Raw genomic sequence first — 27,038 nt, 5'->3', positions numbered from 1 at the left:
GAGCACAGTTAGTACAAACGTTATCGTGACGAAACATTGAGGAATAAATCACTGTTTTCTTACAATTTTACAATGAATTTTAAGGAACTAAGATTTTGAAACACGAATGTGTTTTGTTTTATTACCAACGGTTTACTGAATTTCGAACGGTTCCAAAATTGCGAAATAACGGTTTTTCCTCAGCATGAATCGTTACGATAACGTTACTAATTTTAACATGATACAAAATTTGGTATTTCAATATATACCGTGATATCGAAAAACACGTTGTACGAGTACATAATCGGTCGAAGACGAGTTTCCAGATAATTAATTAAGCGTCTATAATATCACGCTGCGTCAGGTAGCCAGTAAGACAAGTAGTAAATACATATAATTACCCTAGCTAACGGTAATTTAACAACCGTTTTATTAATTCATCGATAATATCTGGTTATGAAGTAATAAGACCTGCCTGTTGGAAAAGAATCATTGGAAAATAAAAACGAAACAGTGACGGCTGTTTGGTATTCAGATTTTTAAATAGAAAACAGTCCAGCGATAGTGTTAATTGTTCTAATAACCAAACTCTGACGATGAAATGTTTTGAAAACACGAAAAACGCAGTTATGATACACAATAAAATCTGTAAACACCGCGAACGTGAAAATTCATTAACGTGCATACCTTCTGTTTCAATCTCGATCACGTGGTCCGTGGTGCACGATCAGTTGTTATCCATCGCGTCTGGGTTTCCTCCCTAGTTAAACGATTTTTCCGGGGTCTCGTGAAGCAACGTAGTTCGCTCAAAGATTTCACTAACGCTCAATTAATTCGCGGTAGTCGTGCAGGATGGACGACGACAGTTCGCTGACGGATTTCACGGAAAGATTCCGAAGAACCCGCAACATCTTGAGCAAACACCGTGAGGAACGTGTAAATTGATTTTCCGACGTTTAACGCGCTGCTGCTGAGGGGGGGGAGTCATGTGGGCCCCGAACTACCGACTACACACACAGACACTCGCGGGACGAAGAAACAGTCGAGAATCGGCTACGCACTTCCAATTTCCTCCCGCCTTTGACGAACTTCACTCAGCTCGCTCCGCGGTGGTGCGACAACAACTGACGATCAGCTGCTCTCAAACCCGGTTCGGAGCGCCAATGCCACACTCACGATCAGGTGTCGTTGTGTTGTTCTTCAGTCCTCGCATCGTGCTCTCACGTTCGGCAGCCTCACGGTAATCATCGACAATAATTTACGCCCCGCAACGATATAAATCGGCACTGTCAAACCGTCCATCGCCGATAGTCGCGTTCGACTCACTCTCGGTGATAGCTATAAACAATTGACGGTGCAGCGACGAATTGTGGGAAGTCTCGGCCTCGATATTACCGTTGTCGGATCGAGAAATCGATCGCGAATTAGACCGGCCGTTGTTTCCACCCTCGACGCCCTCGCGGCTCACGACGGACACGACGTGTGAGTAAAATTCGATACGGGCGGTTTATCCGGGCATTTTTGCTTCCGATTATATACGCGGAGGAGGGAATCGGTTTCCCGAAAAAACAAGTGACGTTCGCGCGGTCGATGGCGCGAAGAAACAACGGACACTCGATCACTTTCGACTCGGAGTTGCACGCCGAGCAACGACTCGAAGCGACTGGCACTGGGACAGAAACTGCGCGAGAGCCGCGATACTTCGGGTGGATTACCATTCGCTCCTTCGCTACTTTGCTCCCGCGATTGCTCCCGACCCCTGCAGCAGCCCGCGTTTGTTACGCTCCGCGATTGTGTGGATACTGCGGCCTCGCTGACTATCGGCGCATGCGTTGCGGCTCGATAAACCTTCTCCCCCTGCCGTCGGATCGAGGCGCCGCATGCAGACGGGGTGATGCGACTTGGATTTTCAACATCGAGACTCAACCCCGTGTAAGTATGAGATTAGGATGGTTCGTTTTTAATCTCTTCTTTTTTTTTTTTAATGTGCCCCAAATTTTTCGAGCGTGTAAGATACGTATAACGTATGTCAGAAAGATGACAGACAATGTGGAATATTTTCCACGTCTCACTACTGTGTTCGAATTTCGAGGTTCGGTATCCGCAATTCGTAGGATTGATTATCCCGCACTTTGCCGCGTGACCGTGAGTAAATATCCCACGTAACGCGAGGTTGATTGCCAATTAGGGTGTACATGTAGACATGCATGTTTCGGATAAGGGGTATGTATGAAGTGGCCGACGCGTAGCTGATTAGCTTTCACTGCGACGCATAACTGCAATCACGTGAAGCTTGATCGGTGCGTTTGATGGGTCGTGACGCGTTTGCAACGGGATCGCGAACCGTGAAATTCTACGAGTTGTGCCAAAATGCGCAGCTGAACAAATTTATTCACTCGTGCAACTATAAAAGCGTCTTCTGAAACAAAAACGAAGAATCATAGTTTACAATTCTAGTATAAGAAGAAACCGTCCCATGAGGTTGATCGAGGATCGAGACGGAAGCGGTTAAATCGATAGAATGAAGACGGCTTTACGGATGAGGTGCAGATGTGGGATAAAAACTTCAAAGAAAAGTCGACGAAGGCAGACCGCCAGTTTCTCTCACAATAAGTTGCGCTTCGTTGAACTCCTGAGACGAGTTACACCGCGGGCTTATAATTTTGTTTTTACTTTTATTTCTAACAACAATAATGTGAATCATTCTTTTATGTCGCTGGATCAGCTGTAAATTCGTTTACAAAACCGCGAGGGCATTCGATGGTCTGTATATATCGGAAATACCTCGTTATCCAAGCACGTAGAAGTTTCTAAATTTTCGTTTTTGCAGATAGATTTCACGTTTGCTTTTGTGTATTTGCCATTATATGCTTTTCCATCCAACGTTTGTTCGCAATTTTCGATTTAAACATTTGTTGTCGTAACTGCAGTGAACGTCTAAAGAATCATAATCGTTCAAGGATAAAGAAAAAAGAGAACGAAGAGTTACACTTAGTAGCAAGAGACTTGAGCAGTTGTTTCGTAAAAATTCTCATGAGTATTTTTTTACTGGAATGAAATACAAGTTTTCCTATTTCTATTATAATATTTATAATATTGAACTTACCTCGACGTGAACGTGACGATTAGTTGTATTATTTTCTTTTATTTTGTTGAAATGATTAACGACACAAACGAATTCGCGTTTGAAGGAAAGGTAAGAATTGCCATGAATTTAACAAAAAAGCGAAGAAAAGAGGACATTTTGAAAACCAAATTTTATCAATTTAGACAAAAATTGAGCATAGATGTGAACAGGGACAAGAAAATGTTCGACTCGATAAGACCGTTTGCAATTTTGAATATTTTTGTTTCTCTTCTTCATTCTTTATCATTTTCATATCTATACCTATAATATGATTTAATATGTATATATATTATAATATTGTCGTATTAAAATACAAATTCCGACGTGTGAAAACACATTTTGATCTATACAGATCTATGTATGAAATTACGAAGTAGTACAGAACCGTCATATAAATGCCACATAACGGGAATAACAAACTGTTTCTTCTTTTTTTCTACGCGTAGAACTCCAGTGAATTCTTTTTTATTATTGTCGAATTCCTATCAAGTCTTCATAGTCTATTGAATTCAGGTTTGAAATCCCTTTTGCTAATAATAATAATAAAAACAAATCCTAATTCGTCTACGAATTCTTCTATTTATAGTTTATCAGTGGCGTAATGAGGTAGAAACACATCGCGCTCACTGATTGTACATATTAAAATTAATAAGGCAACTTATACAGTATTAAATAGTACGCATAGCAAATATAATTATACGATGTGGTAATGGTTTTTTTTTTTTTTTTTGTTTTTCTTTGTTTTTCAACGAGAAAAAGAGAACCATCCGTTAATTCGAATCGTTTAATTTTCCCGCCTCGGACAAATCGCGAGTCGAGGGAACACGAGCTGTGCTATATCATCGCTCTGTACGTAAACGTTGCACCACGTTGTACATTTATACATTTATACACATACACACGCACACATACACACACACCGCGCATGTATAAACGACATGTTTTCTTCGTCAATATTCGGAAATAAGAATGCAACCGAATCAAAGGAAAATAAAAAGAAAAAAAATTACTTTAAAAGTATAATATAGGAAAGTGGAAATGGGTGGGCGATCTGTCGCGCGGGCTAGTGTTTGAATTTCGTATGAAATATCTTTTTTCGCTTAATCTTCGTAATCTCTCTGTTGTTAATCTTGCTTATTCACTGTCTCGTACTTCAATCCCAGGCTCACGTTTCTCGCGTTTCGCTATCTACTGCTCGTCCTTATCCTTAGCCCCGTGTTTCAAAATTCGTGTGAACTCGATGTAATCGAACATCGATCCCTTGATGGGCGCCTCCCGGTACATCTCGTCCACATCGTCGTCCGTGAATCTACAAGGATAAAAAGAATCGCCATAGTTTTTGTCAAGTTTACATTCCTCCGTTATAATCAAAACTCTAGGAATATCGCGTCTCTGTTGTATCCACCCACCGATCTCCCATCGTAGTGAGCAACTCTCTGAGACGTTCCTCGTTTATATTGCCAGTGTTCTCCTCATCAAAGCAGCCAAACGCATTTTTGATCACGTCCTCGGGATCGGTGCCCTGAAGTCGTTCACCGAAGAGCGTAAGGAACATGGTGAAGTTAATCGGTCCCGGCGCCTCGTTCATCATACCCTCGAGGTAATCGTCGGTCGGATTTTTCCCTGTAAAAATTTTCTCGTGTCATTATTCTAATCTTTCAATTTCTTCGTATCAAAAATGACTGCAAGCAATTCATTAGCAGTGCGTCTAACGAACTTATATAACTCTGTGAAACAAAAGGTACCCAGTGATGCGAGCATGTCGTGGAGATCCTCCTTATCGACGAAACCATCGTGATTCTGGTCGATCATGTTGAAGGCCTCCTTGAACTCGGCGATTTGGGCCTGATCGAACATCGCGAAGACGTTCGAAGTCGCGCGCTGTGCGCGTTTCTTCGTCGTCGCACGACGTCCGGCTGTTTTGCGAGAAGACATGTTCGACGTTCTTTGTTTTTGTTCCTGCAAAAACATCATCAACGATGTATAAAATAGTACAGCAAAAGTCTATAACGGAATTGTAAATAATTCCGGTCGGTAAGGAAGCAATCTGTGTCGCATATCGTATTATAACATAAAAACTGTGTATAGGTACGCAACAGTCGCGACGTGCGTTGAGTGCCTTGATATACATTCTACGCTGTATGTGCGCATACTTTTGATGCCCGCGGTATTGAAGAGCCAGCGATGACGTCATGATAACGAGATTCGGAGAATTTCGTTACAGCGGTTGACTCATTGCGTCTCAAGTCTCAGGTCGCTTGCCTCGTTGTAGAAGGTCTGTTGTTTTTTTTTTTTTTTACAATTTCTTTTTATTTCTCTTTGCCTGATTTCATTCTTCGAAAGAGAAACGCGTTGCGTTTGCGTACATAGCGCATAATTAGTACACAAGGTGCCGCACACAGCTAAAGCGTAACACGTACAGGTGTATAGGTATCGCTGCTATCGCCGTAACGGTCGGTTTCTTCCGTTCGGTGTTATTTTAAGAGAATTTTTCACCCTCAGACAGGAAATTCTTACGTAGCTTATAATCGGGGTAAAAATAACGACAAAAGACGACGATGATGATGAACCGTGTAGTAGAATAAGGTTCTGCCACGAGAATGCAATTAACTGGTTGTTACTCTCGGGAGGTAAAAAAAAAAAGTGTTGGGAAAAAAAAAATGTAAAAACGCTAGTGTTATAATGCTAATAATTTGAAAATATTATTCAGGGCAACGTTCGAAACCGTTGCAAATTGCACAGAGAACAAAACGCGATGTCGCAATCTTAAAGTGATTTAATAAACATGTACTGAATAGTCTGAAAATGAAAGAATAGTGCTAATACAATTCTAGAGTCAACGGACATTGATCGACCGTTGGAATTCCGATTCAAATTTTTTCGTGGAAAGATATAATATACGTAGTAATTTCATAGCAGCTGATACGAAATATAAAAGACATTGTTAGCCTATCTCAGGTACGATTAGGTTCGTGGTAAGTGATATGATAGCCGAACGAATCTGTGTGGAATTTAAATACCACAATGTGGAATGTCTTATAAGTTAAAACAGAAGAGTACATATATTGTAAAATGCAGGCTGTGAGCGATTGGTCACGAGCTCACTCAGAGTGAGTAGCACGGTGACTTGGAGAGAAAACTGTCTCCACGAGCAATAACAATGGCGGTTCCACGACGACGCTGTCAAACGTAGTGAATATCTGAATTACTGCGGTCAATAAACGCGAGAAACGGATAAATTTTTAAACATGACGAGCCCGGGATACCGAGCATCGATTTCGGGGTGTACTCACCTCGTCAACGGCTCTCGAAGAGGTTTAAATTCTGGTTACAACTGCAGCGCGTTCTACACGGAGTTTCTCCAGCAATAGCACCGTCCGTAGTGTGTGAAGTGTGCCCCAGCGATAATCTCGTTGTCCGTGACTCAAGTTGGTCTACCCCGAGTAAACTTTTACCGCACGCAGTTTGCACCACACCCGATCAGGTGGCGCTGCCTGCCGGCGAGTCGGGGAACACAGCGATCTGTCAGGGGCGTAACAAGGCTGGGGAAACTGAGGCAAGGGGGTCCCCACGACAAGAGGTAAAAAATGAAGTAACATTTCATTCGGATTTGCAATCGTGATGTTTCGCTATTTTGTTTTCGTACTGTATTTTCAGATGCATTCCCCAAGGTTTGGTTCTAGGTTAATTAGATTGCAATTAGATGCCAGGCAACAACTTGCCAGTGCGCTTCTGATATTTCACATTTTAAATGATTATTTCGAGTTAATATTGTTACTGTATTAATAGTTATGTCGACTGTATACTCGAAAATGTGAAATATCTTCTTTGGATAAATTTTCAGTTTACAGAGAATAGAATGCATAAATCGAATATCTTACTGCTTTATGGGGGGCAAATTTATGAAGCTTGGGAGGATAAGCTCCAGAAAAATATGTTTCGTTGTTTAGTCAGGGGGCCCCTAAATGTCTAGTTACGCCCATAGGTATTGTCCCAATTACGCTGCGCCGTTTTCTCGGGCCGTATGCTTTATGCTCGATTCGGCTTTGAATGATTAATTATTATATGAGTTCGGGATGATGAAAATTCAGGAATTTTAAGATTCGAAGGCTTTCTTCCTTCGGATTTTGGAAATTAGCGTGACTGCCTGGCGTCACCGAGATTTCGGCCGAAACGGGTCCTTCGAATCTAGCTGTTCTCGTGCCTTTTAAAATGAGCGCACATTCACCGAGACTTCGAGATCTCCGCTGAGTATACCGTACTTGGAAGTTTGAACGTTCTTGGGGCACGATTACGTTGCCTTATATGGACTGCGAATGAACTAATTTTGTTGTTTCGCAATAAGCGTGTACATTACCACAGTTTACACGAAGGTCGGATTTCATTCTAAAATATTAGCACATACGTACATATGTATGCGTGTGTATGATGTGTATTATTATTTTTTTTTTTTTTTTAATTCCCTGATCGGAGTGGAAAGAAAAGTGACGATTCGATTGTTTTGAAAGAAAAATAAAATGACTTATTCATTTATGAGTAATAATTCACACACGTCCAGACATTTCTAAACATTATACATTGTACCTATATTTTGTAGTAAATAATGAACACTTACAACGTTTGCATATGGATATGCGTATAATATATAAGTATATACAGAAAATCATACAATCGGGTTTTCTTTTTCTTCTCTAAAACACCGGGATAATTTTTTTCTTTTGTTTTTTTAGCTACACGCTTTAATTTATCTCACACTCATGCAGTTAGCGTCTATTTACACATTTAAATATTATAATATATTATAATACGAAGTTTTATAAATTAATTGCGTAAGATCGGCAGGTTGACAACTCCTCCATGAAACTCTCCTTTTCGGCATTATTTTAAAATAATTATAATCATGATAAAAAAAAATATAAACAGAGAAACAAAAAGTAGAGTTTTTTTTTTAAACTGTATCAAGAATGCGGTCGTTGCATGTATTTTGAGAAACATATTTTCTCCCAATATTTATACTCTTCGTCCTTTCCTGATACAGACATAAAGGTTTCTATGATGTTTTAACTTGTTTTTCTTAGTCAGAGTACAAGGAGAAAAATGAAGGAGCCCGAATTATCCTTATCAATAGTACCGTAGGCTCTTTACAGTTCTGGTAAATTTTCCAGGGATCTGCGAGATGGCGCCACGTGCAATAATCTGCATCAGAAATGCTGCAGCGAATCGTGTTCCTCTCACCGACTCCGCGGTAATTTTGAACAACTAAACTTTCGATCGAAAGATGGCAAACAAGTTCCCTATGCAACGACGCGATTCTCCTCAACGCTCACACAATTTCAAATACTAAGATCAAAATGAAGGATAGGAAGTTGTGCCTACCGCACCGATACCCCGTTTATTGTGATTCCGTTCCTCGGGGTCGGTTCAACCTCGTAATGTCTATTATCGTACGTCCTTCCGCCGTTGCTGCCGCCATACCTTAAACCAGAAAGAACCGGATATAAGTTGGATCCTGAAGATTTCTAGATTCGGAGGGAATAGGGAAAGAACATAGCTAAATATGAAATGTTACCCGTACGTGCTACTGCTAATGCTGTAAGGACTGTCGTACAGTCCTTCCTCGGGGACGTTTTCGTAACCCGTATTTGTCGTCCCGTCGTTAAGGCTCGCGTACGACATCACAGCCGCGTTTTGGTCCTCTTTACGGTCCGCTGCTTGGACATTCTCAGTATTTTTTACCGGCGTTGCCTTCCGTCTAAAAAAATGATCGTTATGGTTAACATCAAGGCGAAGCTGTCTTATACTTATTTTTCTTATTATTTATCGAAGTTCAAAAGTGACCCTTTTATAGACCACTCTACAGTGCTGAATGATGATCAGTGATTTGAGTACACGATAAGCACTTACAATCTCAGATAAATCAGACCGAGTATCAAAAGGATGAAGAGAATAACTCCGGCGCCGATGCCTACGCTGGTTCCCACGCCCTGGGCCTCAGCAACGTCGTTCGTGACCACTGGAATTGTAATAGTCCAACTGTTATTCTGAATGTCTATACATAGACATATTGGTCCGCTTGATATAACGAATTTACTATGACTACACATATCAAAGAGCACTTACATTCGCACGTTGGTTCCTGACCACTCCAGAGTCCGGTATCAAGGCACTTTCTGAGGAAGGGTCCGACACGTTCGAACTGTGGTAGACAGTGATATTCAGCTGCACCACCATAGACTGTGGAACCGTTGACGACTATCACTCTACCGTTTTCGATCTGTCCCGGATATTTGCAGTCAACAGCTGAAAAAGAAAAATAATTATTAGGTTCTTCACTAAACTTCTTCAGTAATGAACATGAATTTTACGCGAACGGAAATATCAAGATCACACTAATTACCGAAGCAAGCTGGGATGCTGCCGCTCCATGAACCATTCTGCAGACAAATTCGGGTCCCGTTGCCCTCCATATAGTAACCTCGAGGACATGCGTAGTGGGCGACACCGCCGACGCTGTGGGTCGACACCTGGGCTGAGAGAACGCCGGTTCGATCAGGATCCATGCATCTGATTTCTGTAAGAAACGTAGATCGAGTCGCAGGGATGTATGATAGTCTGGAATGTTAAGCGATTTTCATGCGGCATGTGAATCACTCACCTCTGCAGACGGGAGTGTCATTACTCCACGTAGCATTCTCGAGACAAAGTCTTCGTGCGAATCCGTCCAGTTCGAAGTTGCCGTCACACTCATACAAAGCCGCGGCTCCGTAGTATGAAGCATTCGACGTGAGCGTGTAGTGTCCATGCTGAATCTCTTCAGGCTTACCGCAGTCAACGTCTGTGGAGTAAAAAAAGCTTAGAGAAAAGGTGCGAATATGCTAGTGCATCACGAACTCTGGTGCACACTATTGGTTGTTAGTTGACTTAATATCGAAAGAAATTCCCAGTCAACTATTTCAAGTCAACTGTACACTGTCTAATAGTGCGCGAGTGTCCTCTGAAATGTCATGGTAAAAGCAACGCCCGACGTAAACTATGATTCGGTTTTCAGTTAATTGTGAGTAGTCAAGACAAAAAGACAATAATTTCCAAGTTAGCTAATTACGTGGACTAATAGTCAGCTTTCATCGAGTACAAGATAGCGATTATTCAGTCTAACTGCCATCAAACGTTGACGTTCATTCGGCACATGAATACGCTCGCAAAAAACATTTATCTGTCTGAAAAATATCAAAAAGTTTTCACTTGACTTTCCAGTGGTAACTGGAATAAGGTGGAACGGGTTGTCTAGTCGAATTGCTTTATACTTGGCATTTCAGAAGACATTTGTAAACATGAAGTATACTGCATGTCAACTTTAAGTCCAGTTTTGTGACGATCTATAACCATTCAAAAATAGCCGACATTTTGTCTATTTTTTGTCGACATTTTTTTTAATTAGATACAACGTTGACTTTTTGTAGTCGAATGATAGTGAGCCTTTGGATAAGTGTGCTACCTGGGTAAGACATGCCAAGCGAGGGTGGTTTTGGATAGAAACGTTGAGGGAAACTTACAAACGCACTGAGGAACCTCGCCGCTCCATCGTCCGTTGTCTTCGCAGGTGGAAAGTGGTTCTCCGACGACTTTGTACCCTCGTTCGCATCGGTACTTGGCCGATGCACCTATTTTGTAGGAAGTAGCGCCGGTATTGGAGTTCTCGACGGTTCCAGTTATGATGAATGTTCTTCCGAGCATTCGGTCGTTTCCGGTAACCGAGAGAATTCCATGCTCCGCAAGAACAGGCTCAGGACAACGGACTTCCTTGCATTTTGGCGTCGCATCACTCCACTGACCATTGTCGAGACAGTACCTCCTCGGGACGCCATTCAGCCGGTAGTTTGGCGTGCACGAGTATGTGATCTCGCTTCCAAGGTGCGTCGTACCGTTAACATATTCAACCGCTCCGTAAAGAATCGTCTGGACTCTACCGCAGTCCACATCTGTGGAGAATTAATATGATCTCATAAGGATCAAGCGATGGATTTTGATTCTAAATCAGCACTAATGCCTCACATTCGCAATCAGGAACATCTCCGGTCCAATATCCATCCGTGCCACATGTCCGACGCGCATCTCCGTACATCAGGTACCCTGCTTCGCATTCGTATTCGATCACGCCGTGGACATTCCTGTCGTATTTAACGATGTTGCTGCCAGTTGGGGTTTCGGGTTCTTCGCATGATATCACTGTGAAATAAATAGAAAACGTGATTCGTGACGCGATTGACTTCTTCTTTACTCCCTTTACTAAAAGAAGCAAGACACTCACGTTCGCAATACGGAGTCTCGTCACTCCATTTACCGTCTTTGGTACAGACGTGCCTCGCCTCTCCTGTGAGCCAGTAGTCCTCAGGGCAGGTGTATTCCATGAGGCTGCCCACCGTCGTCGTACCGTTGATCAGCGTCACTGTGCCCGATTCGATCTGTGCCGGAGCTCCGCAGTCCACGAATCGACACTGGGGTGCTTTGCCGGACCATTTACCGCCCATGTCGCACTCCAGGACCTTATCACAATAGCGAGCACAAAAGTTGTCAGCAAAGGAGAATCAATAACAATTATAGAAGAACTTGGGGTGGAAGAACCTTTGGAAGTACTTACGTTGTCACCGAACAAGATGAACCCGTTTTGACACGAGTAAGTCGCCATCGATCCAGCGCGTCTTCCTGAAGTTGTGACAAGTCCTCCGTTGATTGCCGGTGGCTCGGGGCACCAGTCAACTAAAAATTAATCATCGGTTAGTGGACTTTCACTGCTGGACTCTGGCATCGAAGTACATGATGGGGGCAGTTAGATGCTTACACATGCATTGCGGCTGACTCCCGGTCCATAGAGCAGCGTCGCCGCATTCCCGTTTCACGTCGCCCACCAAAGTGTAGTTCTCATTGCATCTGTACTCGGCCAAGGCTCCGTGGGTTGTTCTTTCATCCACAAGGGTCACAGAGCCGTGGTCCAGGCCTGGGAGTGGACCACAATCCACGACTGTCGAAGAGTATTATGTTAACAATTGTCTGATAGATTTTATTATTTAAGGTATTACTGGATACACCGAAAATTCCAAAAAAATTCATAGGAACTTATAGAAATCAACGAATTCATTTTATATGTACTTAAAAAAAATTTTCATTACAGATTTGTTACACAATTTTTTTTTTAAACGATTTATCAACAAGTTTTTGGCAATATTATTATTCAAAACGAATGATCTTATCAACTTGGTTATGATTGATTTTTTTCAGATTTTTATCTCATCGCAGTGGTCAATATTCTCACTGAGACTCACTTTCGGTTGGGTATATCCGTCGATTAATATCTTAATCGGTAAACAGAACATGTAAAGTGATCGGCTTACATTTACAGTCTGGTGCGATGTCGCTCCAGAATCCAGACTCTGCACACGTCCTGATCCGTGAACCAACGAGCATAAATCCCTCAGGACACTCGTACTCGATTGTCGATCCCACCGATCTCTCGTTTCCTGTTATTTGCGTGTTTTCTGCCTTGTCGGGACTACCGCACATCCTTGGTTCTTAACGATGGGAAAAAGTTTTGAACATATAACGTCGGTAATAACTAAAACTACAATATGTTGTTACGTCTTTGTCCATTGGGGTCATGAAACTCAACTTGGCAATAAGCTTTTTTGTTTATCGCTACGGTCAAGGAGCTACTAAAAAGGCAAACTTCAATGCCAAATGATTTCGTGTTTGCCTTTCAGAATGCAGAACTCTAGAAACCGTTCTCAGATAAAACTTACTGATTTATGGACTTGGATACCTACTTCAAAGAGATGTTCAACGAGAATGAGAATAATTGCGAATAACGACAAGAGGAATTCTATTGTTATTCGTTTCGACGGTTGGCATTGAATCGTGGGAGCTACAACCTGGTATACAAGTGATTGTCTTTGCTTTGTCGTCTGACGTAAAACGACGGATCTCAGCACATACGCATGTATGCTCGTTACACTCACTGCTTTGACAAATCCAGTGAAGGTAATCCAGGTTACAGCCAACGTCGTTCCATAGCCAGGCCCTACCACCGTCAAGGACCACGCAGTTCTGCTCCCCGTTATAGTTGTTCGGTTGGTCCTTGCCCCAGGCTGGGCTCTGCACGACTTCGCCTAAATGATAATGGCACTGATTACACGCTCCAAGAAGCTACGGGATGAAGAGAACACCGATGAACTCACCATCCACCCATCGCCAGGTTCTCGCAGCTATCTGCGGCTCCTTTTCAGCCCCAATCCACACCAACTGTGTCTTCAACTTGTTCTTCCTTCGCTCGAGGTTGTTCAGTATGAAATTTGACGAGGCGCCCTAAAAGAGGATTCTGATTAAATGAACTCAAGTTGAACGAGATTCGAGAGAGTGGTCTGCAGCCGACTCGAGCATTCACCATGAATCCGTGGACCAGATCGCCACCACGAGCCTGACAGTAGTTCTTGGCATCCTGGAAGGATCCTCCTTTGGTAACGACGAACTCGTAGCAGGTTGAGTTGAACGCTGCAATGTCAGTATCGGCGGGTGTTCCGGCGCTTGCGCATCTGTCGACGGAGAACTCTGAAATGACATGGAAGAGCAACAACGTGACTACTGGTTTCTGATCTCCGTCGAGGTTCATTGCCATCAAAGTCAAGGAGACAAGGGACAAAGAGACTCCACTGAACGTGGAACCGTTCTTCGCCAACAAAGTTTCCGGTTGACGGACCATAAAATGTCTCTCATTAAATCTTCAAGTACGTATTCACGTCGTCTCGTTCCTCGCTCACCGTCAGTCGCGAACACTTCGACCTCGCAGAGGCTCAGGCTCCCCTCTACCCCAACTAGCTGCAGGAAGACGTACTGACCCACCAGAGCTCTCGCGCAGGTTAGAGTCTTGGTGACTCCCTCTTCTGCAACCCAATGATGAAGAATAACAGTCAATCAAGTATGTATCCTCTGCATATTACGCATAAACTCTATTTTACCTATCGTTCCGGGGAACCAGGCGCATAACGGGTTCCTCTGTAGTTCCGTGCTGCTGTTTCCAACCCGGATTTCGAGGTCCTTGAGTGGCTGGTGACCTACAACCATGAGAAGTGTTTTGTACAACGTTAAAAAAAAAAAAATGTCAGATCATTGCCCGGGCGTTCTTGAGTCGAAATTTAGCACCCACTTTAAACCCTACATAGGAGCTCCTAAAGATGGTAAAGTGGGTTTTATTTTAATGCAACATCAGATCCTACTTTGACGATAAAAATGTCCGAAGTTTCTTGACTTACCGAGTTTAGGCTCAAAGTAGAATATGTTTGGAAGCTCCCTTCACCCTCCAGAGGTAGGGTTAAACCTGATCGCTTGAAACCCTCCTCCGACGTTCAAAATCCTAACCCGCTCATAAAGTTCTATCGCTGCTGATTGAATATGATTGAAATACAAGAAATCCAATTACATTTTATGAACTCAAATTAGAATCCCATTAAATAAGACTTGGCTTACAAATGCGTTTGCCCGTATTTTCTGTATATTCAAGCAGTTAAGATGATTTTTGTATTCATAAGAACGTTGAATGAATACAGTTGAAATGCAATACTTAATTTTCAAACGTTATTGAACTTGTCAAGATTATGTCGAAATAGTCTTTGGATTATTTATTGTAAACACTTGAATGTCGCTGTAATAACATACCTATGGAGGAGAGTTACAGATCCGAAGGCGGAGCTGTAGATTGAATCACGTCAAAATAGGTTTCAATCTTCTACTGAGAGCGTAAAAGTAGGTTTGGTACTTTAATTTTTAGGAATTGGAGGTTCGATGTAGGGTTTGTTCTCAAATTTTTTGGAGCTAGAACGTTAATGCAGAATTACTAGGTTTAGTTTCCTTCAAAGTAAGCTTAAATGAACCTTGGTAGAGTGAAATATAGGCGCTAAATTTCGATTCGAGTTGTTGCCGAAATGTTGTAATTAGTGGCAGACTCACCACAGCAGCCTCTGGTGGTGACTCTGACCACTTTTACAGCGTAGTCCTTCATCAGCTGCACCCTCCACCAGGGGCTGTGCTCCTTTTGGGTCTCGGTGCACCTGCGTCCATCGTGTTCGGTACCAACGTCACCGTCATTTCCATGGGCAGCGTCGCCTCCTCTAACGGTCGTCGATTGATTCGCGGGCTTTCGAAAGGCCACATTTGTTCCTGGAGAAATGAAATCACTTTGTTACCAGTATCGTTCAATTTAGTGCTTTTAAGTAATCTTATCTGTGACATTACCTGTCGCATTAACTTTATCTGATCGTGCACCATCCCTCACCACGCGCGGACTAATTGTCGAGGAAGCAATACCGAGAACACTGTCATTATGCAGCGCATCGTGCAATGAATAGAAATTATTGTGAATTTAATACACGATTATGCCTTGGAGCTACGACGACGCAAAAAGAGAAAGTGAACGGTGAATTGTTACGATGCGAAACTGACTTTGTCGTCGCTGCTGCTGCTGCTGCTACTGCAATGCTACACTATTCAATATACGTATGGTATGGCTATAAATTACGAGTGAAACGTCTCTGCAGTATCATGAATAAAAAATATGCACCTGCATAAACAACAATTAACAATCGTCGAGAATAAACAAAAAAGGTTGCGCCATAATTCACTCACCACAGAACGGTAGTTCTCCTTGCCATTTTCCTCTATTGCTGCAAGTCAGCGTGGATTGACTGAAATAAATGCGGAGTTGTTATTGTTGGTAAAATTATATATAATAAGGAAAATATTGATGCCGGATTTTAGAAAGGAATTTACCCGAACAACTCGTAACCAGCATCGCAGTTGTAAGTGGCGAGAGTCCCGGGATTCAAGGTTTCCGTGGACAAGGAAACTTTGGCGTTAACGGGTACAGCTGGATGGCTACATCGCAGGTCCGATCCTGTCCGCGGGAGCAGAAAGAGAATGTGTGTAAGAAAATTAGCATCGTTGAAATATTCAATTACATTGTTTTGCACCGTAGTGCTGATTTTGTATATCTCTAATCTCGAAGCATCCGCTCAAATAGCTCGTCGACACAATTAACTACTCTGACATTAATGACACTGCTAGAGACTGATTTCCTTCCACGTAAGCTTATCTGCAATTGCAAAGACCACGGGAATTCTTCTAGCTATTCAGTAATTATCATAGCAATGGTAATTAGGTTGAGGAACGATGACCTGTAAAAATACGGGCTAGTCAGAGAGGCTCCGCCTTTCTAGGTGACTATTAGTTAACGCTCTGTCAAGGAAGTGGCCTTCGATGTTGAACTTGTGTAAATTCACTGGATAAAATTGATTACGCGTTTGTCTGGACGCCGTACTTCCGCCGGTAAGAGCAAAGTAACCGGAGACTTGTTCATAATTGCATGAATATGTAGTGACGCTATAATGGTATAGCTATCGTACCTTGCATACTCATGCTGCAATACGTTCTCGCTCCACTTGGCCTCTCCCGAATGATAATGCCTCGAGACCCAGGCACCGACTTACAAACCTTCAAAGAAACGTCACTGCACGGAATAATTCACAGTCTCAAAGTCAAACCGCCGGGAGACTTGACTTCAAGATATATCGAACAAGCCTACGCGAATACCGTTCGGATTCCAGTGAAGTCTACTAACATCAACTCCGAGGCCTGACCTCGAGGCCACTATTCGCTCTTAGGTACTTGAGCCATTCTCTGATTCCAGAGTTTCAAAATCTCACCGTGGGACCAGGAGTGTTGCTGCATTCATGCATGAAAGGGATTATTCATTTTTATTATTATTAAAAAAAAAACTAGTAAAAGCTTCGTGTGGTTCTCTAGAATGGAAAGTCACAAACAACCCATTTGCCCGAGAAGTGTTTGGTGTGGTCTGGTCTCCAACTGTTCAACTGGTTGTACTATGGAACATTGATTATCGCTGTGGACGTCCAAACGGTGCGAAGAACAATCTCGAGGCAGACTTGAGCGAGCAGTAGAAGCAGGAAATTCGCGAGGCGTGACGTATTGTTTTGCCACGCTTTGTTTGGGGCATTGTATTTGTATACACAAACAGTCATGAACGGTTTTCCGCGGTGCGGAACAGCGCGTGCTTCTCGATCTCATCTGGGAAACAGGACTCCTTTTATTTTCAGCCCGACGAGGCGTGGCGGAAGAAGAAGAAGACCCTGAATCATCTCCTGCGCCTCCTAGTCGCTGAAGCTACAGGTGCGTTTCAAAAGATGCGTGCAGGCATTCACTCGCGAGCGAGTAAAAAACGGTACAGCTCTATTCCGAAAGCTTCCTTTAGCACGTTATTTACCTATACTCATGCAGGAATGCGCAGGTATAGTTGTGATATCTAAACCTGCTCAGCCTTTCACCCAGTAATTTACGTCAGCTGGCGGTTTGCCGCAGCTATAAAAACCCACACTACACAACAGACGCGCAGCCATGGATTGTCTGGTGCTGGGATCGAGTGGATTTTGATCCGAACTGGGTACACGACCGCCAAAATCCACGAATCAGTTATACAGGCAATTTGGTTTTGTACTAGGATGGTTCATTTTTGAACTTTTTGTTTTTAAGGTGCAACTCGAAAAATTTGTGACAAATGAAGCAGAAGAAAGCATTGTCGTAACACCTGGAGGAGATAGGAACGTATTTAGAGGTCGCTACCAACTGTTTATTTTTTTGTATCGTGGTCATTAAGCAATGAACCATCCTACTGTACACCCGCTACTCGACATCATGAGGTACCTAACTGAAAAAGCGCATTCAGAAAGTTGGCTACATCTCTGGTGGTTCACCACTGGTGTTGAATTCATTCAAAGCATCAGTGAGATAGTCTGAAGTTGATCTTCAGCCGCAGCTTCAGCTAGTGTCATTTGACCGCACGCAGGACATCGTCCAACTTTCTATCAAACGCGCCGCTTACTCCATATGCAATTTGCTGGAAATTACTTGCCGGCTTTCCCTGAATTAATATCTGAAAGCCTTTTTGCACTCCTCGTACGGTTCCATCGATCCGAGGAAACTGACTTCGAGATAACTTTAACGGCTTTAATAGCCCTCGGGTTCTACGGGTCTGGGTCAACCGGTTACATGCGTTGGTCTGGCGTGATCATCGCCGTGCCACGTTCCTTGCTTCGGAGGTCGAGTCTTGTGCCTCTTGGTACGACGTCTTGCCCTAGAAAATGCCCGAGTAACGGTACGACGACTCGACGCGCCAAGAATTCGTTTCAAACCGCGTCTCCCCTCTTCGACAAGCTTCTCTCGAAACTGACCTTACTTGACCCTAAGTGCCCGGCATCTGCCGTTCACTCCTTCCTCATTTTTATCATCAAGGAAAATCATTTCCCCTCGGAATTAACCCGACTTTGAACCCGGTGATCCCATCTTTCGAAAAGGTGGAGTTTCATCACTGGATTAGATCAACAGGGTTCACTTCACGATCAATTTGAATTTCTCTCCTTGAAACCTCTTCTAACGGAAATCTCTGGGTCCATCAAATTTCGCAAGGAAGGTATACCAGGTCGATATCTCCGATTTGATTTCTTTGTAACATTTTATAGTAGACTAAGAACTAAGCGACACGTATTTTTTTCATCTACCATTGAACACTTTAAGGGGTTGAAGCCATCCTTCAAAGTAAGGCATGTCAAGAGGCGATTCGGCAGTTATTTCTTCTTGAATTGATATAATTACATTTTTCATTTCTCGTTGTGATAAAACTTTTCCAGTTAATAGTTATGGTGAAGGTATGCCCGTAGTGTCAAAATAAAGGAAAAGTATGAACGTGGTTGACGCGTTTCGCGTCGAAAACGAACTTTATCGCTTCGCTTGGGTAATACTGCGTCTAACCGGTTCGCAATTTTATCGAATAACACTTTCGCGATGGTTTCTGAGGTGCCGCTTAAAAATCCATAACCAACAACCACTGAACGTCAATCAGACAACTGCGAGACGCCGTTTTCTATCTTCAATCTTCGCTTCCCTGTTGAAAATTTCTATACTAATTCCATAGAATCCATCCAAATCCGTTCCAAATTTCTATGGATTAGCCGAGTTCCTATAGGATCCCATCAAAAATTGGAACGAATCAAACGGATTCCATGGGACATTTTTATCAGGAGTCTCATCAGATTCAAGACCTTGTAATCGTGAAGAAGGAAAACAGAAAAAAAAATGTTTCAAATCGAATATATCAGCGGAAGAACTCCAGGGAGAGCAAATTCCGATTCGAACGGTTCTTCATGCCGCATAACTTCACCGGCAGCACAAGCCTTGTCGTTTCCCAATCTATTGTTTCCCACCATGCTTCTAAGGGCGTTTCGAAACATTGTCCAATCTTCCCAACGAATTGAAACAGTGATGCAAATCTAACAATAAAACATCTGGCTCTTATCTCTGGCTAATAATCAACCCGTGGTTCAGGCTCATTTCAGCCACATATATATATATATATATATATATATATATATATCTTTAGAACAATTTTCCCATCGCCTGGTACAATAATTATTATTACTCCCCATTACACGAATCAACCAGAATATCAGCGAAAAGTGGATGTTTGTGTAAATTTGAAGATGATCAAGCTGTATTTAATCAATTTTATTTACCATTACGAAATTAAAAAAGGAAATTTACGTCAACGAAAAATTTACAATCTAACTTTACAGCAGGTTTATCATATCGACGATAATGTTATTATAACGGTTTCACATGTATAGAAAAAACGTTACACCTTTCACTTCGAATTCAATCGAATATCGAGAAAAAATGTATTGTCGTTTCTTTCTTGAATTTCTTACCCTTTTTTCCATCGCTTTGTCTCTTCCTAATTTTTTTTTTTCTCTTCCTTACATTCTCTTCCATGAGCGTAACGTTTTTTCGAGGGACACTTTCACCGGTCGCTTAAGTACTTGTGCATAACGGTATCGGCATGTGCAGGGCTTGTCTTTATGGTTGAATTAGCTCACGATTAGGCCGCATGTATTGCGTCCGATATACGTGCTCGCGTTATGCTTTGCTGCTGGCCGCACGATTATTATACACGGCTTAACATTACGGTTACAAAAAATATTTCCCACCTGGACATGCGGCTACGTGAAGACTTCGAAGTTTCGCAATTACAACCGATATTTCGAAGGTACCTGCCGGTTGGCTGTAAAAGTATAGCGTATAGCGTCAAGTATAGCAAATTTTAGACTTGCTGGTTGGTCAGTGTGCGAAAGAAAACCGCTGGACAAAAACGCTGTGAACAAAAATATAAAATAAAAAAAAAACAAAAAAAAAAGAAAATGAAAGGAATTGGAAGAAACGACCGCACGATGAAATCGCGGTCTCAGAACTCACGAGCATTTGTATCCTGGTCGGAAGAAAGTGGGGGGAAAAAATTGAGAAAAAAAACCAACTGACGGAAAATTTTTACCAGGTCTGATATACAAGCTGGAAACCAGAAAAGGTAATCCAGTCAATTATGTCAGGAATGTTGAATTATTATCTGGACTTGAAAATTTATATACATATGGGGCATTCCACGTGAAGTTAACAATCCATGTACATCACCATCTTCGATTTTAATTTTTTTTCAGTATGACGTTCATACTGACCCAAACAGGCTTAGGAATTTTTTTCAGATTTTTTTACCCACCGGTAAATTTTGAAAAAAATCTAAAAACCAATTCCGAAAAAGACATTTTTTTAAATCTAAACAAATTCACACACATGCTATGATTTGAAACGTGATTCTTAAGCACCATATGATAATGGGATCTCAATGTTTATTATTTTTCCCATACGATTTTACTTTTTCAATGTGAGAATTGAAGTTTTTTTATTTTGTTTTATTTTCCTATTCCCCGATCTGAATAGATCACGAAACGATGAAAATTATGTGTTTCCCCAATTTATTTCGATCGAGGCACATTGAACAAAAAAGAAAAAGAGAAAAAATGATTGCGAAATGGAAAAATTAAGAACTTGCAAGAAAAAAAAAATCTGTTATCGGAATCGGATTTCCGATTTTTTTTTTCTTTCAAATTTCATCAGTAGCTAAACAAAATATGAAAAAATTCCCGAGACCTTTCCGAATTGGTATAAACCATCGTATTAAAAAATGATCAGAATCGACAGGCGTCATGTACATGGGCTGCTAATTTGACACAGAATGCCCCATATACATATATCGTGTATCTTGGACGGTGCAAATCTCTAGTTTGCGTTGTATTGCACACTGGTCCATTCCCGGAGGTGGCTGTTAAATGTTACGCCGGTCTCACCGTGGTATTCGTATTAAAAGAACGAATTCAACATTTAATATTGCAAGAGTTAAATACGCGGCGTTAAATTCGTCGGCATCGAGCTGAAATGGGAGAGAATATCTCTTGTGGTGGTTGCATGATTGATATTGCAAATGCGTAGGCGTACCGCGATTCGCCTTACATACAACATACGCAGATATTGTACTTAAATATAAGTGCAAACGTAGATACGTCGGGTAAACGGATCGCATATCCAGACCACCGTTAGCAAGTATAAGTAGACGTACGTGTTGTCTAGATCTTGCTTGCTCTGGTAAATGGGATTTAGACACGTTAATCGTGTGCAGCCTCATGCATACTTACTGCACTTAAGTTCGCACAGGTCAATATTGTCCACGCCTTGTTGTTCGAATCGCCTATCATTGTACATTTTTTTTCGTCGTTCTAAGGTGAGAAAATCACGAACAATAATTAAATTGCAGAGAGAAAAAAAAAATAAATAAATAACAATGCCAAACCGTGAACGGAAGATTGAAGAAATAATAAAAAAAAATGAATGGGGTAAAACACAGTCTTTAATATGGCAATTGAATGAACGGATCACAGCGTACGGATTTTTTTAACGTGTCAAAAAGCTATCAGTTAAATTTACCGGTTTAAACTGTAGTGGATATTTTATAATAAAAACGCAAACACGGTAAAATCTCTCGATTTTATAACTATTATTATTATCATTACTCAAGTTTTTTGTCAATTTTTTTTAAGGAAATTTAATTACAGCGAGTTTTACAGAATTTTGATACGACGTATTTTTAAGGCAGACGTAATTAATTGTAGATTCTGAATCGGTAATTTTCTTTTTTACTTTTTTTTGTTTGCGTATATCGAGATGATATTTTCAGTCTGCAGAGTTTCGGATGAGACGCGATCCGAGGAGGAGTGAAATTTCGCGTAGCTAGACAATATTCTGATGTAACAGATATAGGCAGATAGGTATAAGTATACTTATAATAAATACGCGCCGAACAAGAGTCGGTTTCCTCGAGTAGAAATTTCGCTCGTTACACAATCTGTTCCGAGCGGAGTCGGAGTAGTCCTTGCTAAATAACCAGCTCGCGATGTGAGAATTTAGTTGGAGTCGAGAGACCGGAGTGGGCGATTAGGCGAGTTCGCGTTAATTGATAATTCACGCGTTTCGGTATTCCCGAATAAATGTAGGGTCGACGACTCGGACATTTACTCCCCCTTCGTCTCACCGCTGTCTTATATCTACTTATACGGTTTATTTTAGACCGTAGGAGTTCGAAATTATTCTCCTTGATTTTCGGTATCTCCGTGACCTTTCATCTTTTTGAATTCCTCGTTTAATTGCACTGTTTAATTGCTGTACTAAACTCAGACCTGCTCACATTGGAAATGACGATCGGATAGATCTGTGATGAGAGGAAGACAAACAGTACGTGAATCGAATATTTATTACAATCGTATCACTAAATTTTTATCTTAATTCGTGATCTTGACTGTTATATTTTTAAACGTAGAGTAATTTTCATCAATTGTGGATATTTTTGATAACGATAGACCAAAATTCTTTGGATTTATAAAACTTGAGCTTTTTATATCATTTCATACCTGTCAGGACAAAAAAAATCAACCTGAACTTTGCAGGTCAAGTGAATATCCGCTATTCGATAACACAGATCTGCCAAAAAATATTTGTTTCAGCTTCGTGGGAGGATTTTGGTATATGTTATGTTTTCGAGTGTCCTGAATCCAAAAATGATTTCCATTTCCCTCCATCACGTACAGTATTCTTGCAAAATACAAGGCATTTGCATAAAAAAAGCATAACAATAATGAAGAACGCCATAATTTCATTACAATGAACTAAACAATATTTCTTATAAAATTAAACAAACGATTTCTCTACGGAATGTACTTGACATTCCGTGTTGATTCTTTTCACCTGTGAAATCTTTGCTTCTTCTCTTTGATACACCTCCGAACTCACTTCCGTTTTGCATTTTCTCTTACCCTGGTTGTATTTATTCCTTACATCTCGCTCTAATAAATATAAAATGGAAGTAAGAAATCACTTTTGCATAGGATTTTTAGAATCAAAAATAGGATACCATATTTCGAGTCAAACAGAAGTTTCACTCCAAACGAAACTGAAAACACGAGTTGAAGAAAAAACCTGCCGTTATATAATTTTTTGACTATTTTTCCTGGTTTCAGTGAGTAAAAATCTGTAAGCAATGATAAAAAAAAAAAAATTCTTCTGAACTTTTTTTTGTGTAATTTGGGAAAGTTCCGATGTAGGATTGAGATTTGCCCACATGTATTACGAAGGCAAATGTAGCAGAGGCATGCTTTGTGTTTGGGAGTCAGTGTAGGCGGAAGCGAGTCAGGCGTAGCCTAATAAGCCGGGCAAACTTTGCAAGTGTTAAAAACCTGCCCCCACACAACGACATCTGGATTCAAAAATCCGTACGTGCAAATCCCAGATTTGGATGCAGCCTCAACGTTTTTTCGCGAGTCTATATATACATACAGACACCGTGCGGTACCAGGCGCTGGTAACCATTATACTTGTTACTTTTCCAGGTTTTCGAGGTCGTCGAGGTTCCTTTCGAACCCGAAACCCCAGCGAACCGGTGGCGACAGGTGAGAGTCGCGAACGTGGTTCGCTAATCCAGACGTCGGTTCACGTAGCCAATCAGATATACCTATAATATCGCGCTAAACAATCCACTCGTTTCACCAAATGCCAAGGATACATCAACCACCTTTCAGATAAAAATATTTAACGTCTTTGAGAAATTTACCGACCAGTTTATGAGTTTGGCTCTAGGTGTGCGAGGAGTGGTGTAGAATCGATTACCAAGCAGCCGAGATGTGCAGTGGATTTTAACAGCGGTCACAAACTCGCTGAATGTCCTCGAATTTTATCTTAAAGACCACACGAGGTCACCCGGTGAACGAAGAAACACGAATGAACCTGTTTGCATTCGCTTTAGTACCTAACAGTATACCCACCAGTGACTACGAGTAGCAACTGGCAGCCCTGTATATAGGGTAAATTCATTCGCGTAATGTCAATCAATGTCAACTTTAACGCGACTTCTTGGAGGTGGTTTGGTTTCGCTATCTCCGGAAGGAAGAACCTCGAGTACGTACCTTGTAGATTTTGTGCCGTAGCCAAGTTGCATGCCTGCAGAAGTGAACCGAGGACCAGCAAAGACAGTGAGGACATGTTTTCCGCCTAAAAGAATGGCGACACTTTGCACAGTGAGTCACATTGACGTTTAAACCCTGCAGCGTTGCCAAGTTCGGTTGACATCAAGAGCCACTCGGACCGTCAAATCTTCCAACCGATTCACCTCCACTTCCACTTCCACTTCCAATTGTCTTCCAAACACTTGATACCGAGATATCCTTAGCACCTCGCGTCGTGCTTTGTCCTGCTCAAGGATGTTCAAGGAACTCGGGAGATTCTTTGGCCGAGTATCACACTTTCTCAAATTGTACGTGCTTCATTCACTGTCTTTCGCACATGCTCTCAACTGTCGGAAAACCATGAAAAATGGTTTGCAAAACTCAGCTGGAACGATCTTCTACGATTTCACACGCGCAAAGTATCTGGTCCCTTAAATATTTATCAACTGCGTACTTCCGTGATCCTAGACGAATCGAGCTCGTCTATTCTGCACCTTAAATGGGAGCAGTTTTGATGAAGAATCTGTGTATATGCTACAGTATCTCGTCGAAATTGTTTCCTGGGTTTCGTCAGTCCATTTTAATAAACTGTATAGTTTAATACATGCCCGCGAGCTACTCGCGACCGTTAATTGCTCACAGAAAAAAAGCTACAGAACTTTCCACGTTCGTTTAAAACAACTACAGTTTTTAATTCAGTTGTAAATCAAAGCTGAGGTATTCCATTTATTTTCAGCGATACAATTTTTGATCGATTTTAATCAACTCTAACTGCCACTTACCAGGTTACCAGTAGTCAGGAACACTAACGTTTTGAATTCGGAGTGTGAAACGAATCTTTTTCAGCTGAGACACTTTATTTTTTGTAAAAAACAACAACAACAACAATCCTTTTTAAACGAAGAACGAGCAACGAAGCGAGTGAACGCCTCCTTGCCAGGCGTTGAAATCGCTTTTAAATTTTGCGCAAACGGCCATACCTCTCACAAGTTAGCTGTATATAATGGTAATTTTCACTGAACCGCGAATTGCAACATCCAGCGACGAATTATATACGGCGGTTGTTTTTTTATACCGTCGGATTTCTTCTTCGATGGAATTTGACTCGTAAAAAAAATTCAACTTTTTGTCCGTGTCAAATTTGGTCTTCCGCTTCCTTACGTTTGTTGGAGCCTTTCCTATTATCCACTGTTCACATTTCACTGGAAATTTCTACAAAGCGGGTGAATTTTCTTCACGCAATCGTTTACAGAAGCAGGGAAACTCCGCGCGCTTATATCGTTCCTCGGGAGACAGAAAATCCGGGATTTATAGACACAATGCCGCGCTGAGTTTCGACGACGCGTTCCCTTCACCGGTCGACAGATCACTGCTCGTTCTCCTCGGGCCCCAGCGCGGCGAACGCGGGCCCACCTTGGGCCTAAGGCCCCTTGGTACGAAAGTACGTGTATCCTACTACCTACGCCTCGGCTCGCCGTGTTGTTCGGCTACAACTCGTCACCGACTTGCTCTATTATTCTGGAGTAATGCCTAACACGACTCACCTTTGCTGGACGTTTCCTCGGCTATTATGCGGCAATCCTGACCCCCGGTCATGTGCACGAAACATCGGACACGTGGACTCGTGATAAACAACCCGGAAATCGTCACGAGTTGCCACATTCCAAAGATTTAGAGGTTGTCTCGATTTTTTGAAAATTTTTATCCCTGTTCGCTTTATTCGATATATCTCGATTCTCTTGTTTTTTATTGGAAAACACACTAACTAGAAAACCACGGCACTGAATTATACAAATTTAGACTAGAGTAATGAGAAAATTATTACCTTTCAAGTTAGATTTCGATTCATCGGATGAAAAATAACGTTTCGTAGAAGTTGAGCACTCATTGGCTGCACGCACTGCTGCAGTGTGAAAGCTGTAAATCAGTCGGAACGATGTATGAGTAATTACTATCGAGGGATCGTAAATAATAATGTGCGAATAAAATGAATCCAGGATATAGAAAATTAACTCTGACCCAGATGAAGAGAAGTTTATTATACCCCAGTTTCCGTAAACCTTCACTTAATGTAATTTATGAGAGAGTAGAAAAAAAAATGGTTAACTGCAGCTTTGTTCGCGCAATTACACAAACAATGATTATATCTGTGTATACACTATAATACACATCTGTCGTTGTCCTGCTCTTCTTCTTTGCAGTCTGACGGGACAGGTCTTTGTTTTTGGCGATATGGACGACGGTTTTCTAGGAGGTAATTGGATGCTGTGCGATCCTAATAATCTAACCAGTCTGGAATTTTCTATGCAATTTACAGCGACTCGCAAGCTCGTATTACAGAAATGATTTTCACTAGGAATGCGTTGCGTATAACATGCAGAGCACGTTTACTCGTGCATCATGAAAGTGGTCCCACGCAGGGAAACTCGACGCTCTAGCTACGG

The 27,038-nt window shown here is 41.7% G+C and overlaps 3 protein-coding genes across 6 annotated transcripts in view; all 3 read right to left on the bottom strand.

Moving 5' to 3' along the window:
* LOC107222290 overlaps nucleotides 1–1,291 on the bottom strand; it is a 66,019-nt gene extending 64,728 nt beyond the window's left edge. Inside the window, exon 1 of one of the 2 annotated variants that reach the window (XR_006902853.1) lies at nucleotides 667–1,291. The gene's annotated coding sequence lies outside the window, so the exon portion shown is untranslated. The remainder of the gene's footprint in view (nucleotides 1–666) is intronic. The other variant, XM_015661580.2, reaches the window with a different exon arrangement.
* Nucleotides 1,292–3,665: 2,374 nt separating this feature from the next.
* Nucleotides 3,666–6,555, bottom strand: LOC107222294 (myosin regulatory light chain sqh). The gene is made up of 4 exons (XM_015661588.2): nucleotides 6,400–6,555; nucleotides 4,852–5,065; nucleotides 4,516–4,729; nucleotides 3,666–4,415 (listed from the first exon to the last, which is right to left on the bottom strand). Exons 2-4 carry the CDS (start codon nucleotides 5,039–5,041, stop codon nucleotides 4,295–4,297), a joined length of 525 nt encoding a protein of 174 aa, XP_015517074.1. The 5' UTR covers nucleotides 5,042–5,065; nucleotides 6,400–6,555; the 3' UTR covers nucleotides 3,666–4,294.
* A 1,112-nt stretch (nucleotides 6,556–7,667) lies between these two features.
* On the bottom strand, nucleotides 7,668–25,965 carry LOC107222293 (sushi, von Willebrand factor type A, EGF and pentraxin domain-containing protein 1). 3 transcript variants are annotated; one of them, XM_015661586.2, is made up of 22 exons: nucleotides 25,377–25,965; nucleotides 24,556–25,088; nucleotides 15,920–16,043; nucleotides 15,776–15,834; nucleotides 15,101–15,310; nucleotides 14,113–14,208; nucleotides 13,915–14,037; nucleotides 13,542–13,705; nucleotides 13,336–13,462; nucleotides 13,117–13,266; nucleotides 12,496–12,672; nucleotides 11,946–12,125; nucleotides 11,745–11,863; nucleotides 11,415–11,649; nucleotides 11,159–11,332; nucleotides 10,660–11,085; nucleotides 9,762–9,941; nucleotides 9,504–9,677; nucleotides 9,227–9,406; nucleotides 9,011–9,119; nucleotides 8,676–8,858; nucleotides 7,668–8,581 (listed from the first exon to the last, which is right to left on the bottom strand). In XM_015661586.2, exons 2-22 carry the CDS (start codon nucleotides 24,629–24,631, stop codon nucleotides 8,479–8,481), a joined length of 3,369 nt encoding a protein of 1,122 aa, XP_015517072.1. In that variant the 5' UTR covers nucleotides 24,632–25,088; nucleotides 25,377–25,965; the 3' UTR covers nucleotides 7,668–8,478. The 3 variants fall into 3 exon arrangements, with proteins under 3 accessions (XP_015517072.1, XP_015517073.1, XP_046587448.1); XM_015661587.2 differs by having other exon boundaries at nucleotides 8,682–8,858; nucleotides 24,556–25,965; XM_046731492.1 differs by lacking the exons at nucleotides 24,556–25,088; nucleotides 25,377–25,965 and adding an exon at nucleotides 16,552–16,579.
* Nucleotides 25,966–27,038: the final 1,073 nt, after the last annotated feature.

This window comes from Neodiprion lecontei, chromosome 2 (assembly GCF_021901455.1).
Source record: "Neodiprion lecontei isolate iyNeoLeco1 chromosome 2, iyNeoLeco1.1, whole genome shotgun sequence".
In the NCBI taxonomy this organism is placed as follows: domain Eukaryota; kingdom Metazoa; phylum Arthropoda; class Insecta; order Hymenoptera; family Diprionidae; genus Neodiprion; species Neodiprion lecontei.
The sequence above is the reverse complement of the archived record's forward strand: the minus strand, read 5'-3'. Positions and strand labels throughout refer to the sequence as shown.

What these genes read in the sequence shown, in the direction of transcription:
- LOC107222293 (XM_015661586.2), bottom strand. Translation starts at nt 24,631, where the DNA reads ATGTCCTCACTGTCTTTGCTGGTCCTCGGTTCACTTCTGCAGGCATGC. An exon ending in TACGGCACAAAATCTACAAG is followed by an intron (nt 16,044 to 24,555) that starts GTACGTACTCGA and finishes TCCCGCGGACAG; the next exon opens with GATCGGACCTGCGATGTAGC. An exon ending in AGGAGAACTACCGTTCTGTG is followed by an intron (nt 15,311 to 15,775) that starts GTGAGTGAATTA and finishes TCATTTCTCCAG; the next exon opens with GAACAAATGTGGCCTTTCGA.
- LOC107222294 (XM_015661588.2), bottom strand. Translation starts at nt 5,041, where the DNA reads ATGTCTTCTCGCAAAACAGCCGGACGTCGTGCGACGACGAAGAAACGC. An exon ending in CGACATGCTCGCATCACTGG is followed by an intron (nt 4,730 to 4,851) that starts GTACCTTTTGTT and finishes AAATTTTTACAG; the next exon opens with GGAAAAATCCGACCGACGAT. An exon ending in CTCACTACGATGGGAGATCG is followed by an intron (nt 4,416 to 4,515) that starts GTGGGTGGATAC and finishes TTATCCTTGTAG; the next exon opens with ATTCACGGACGACGATGTGG.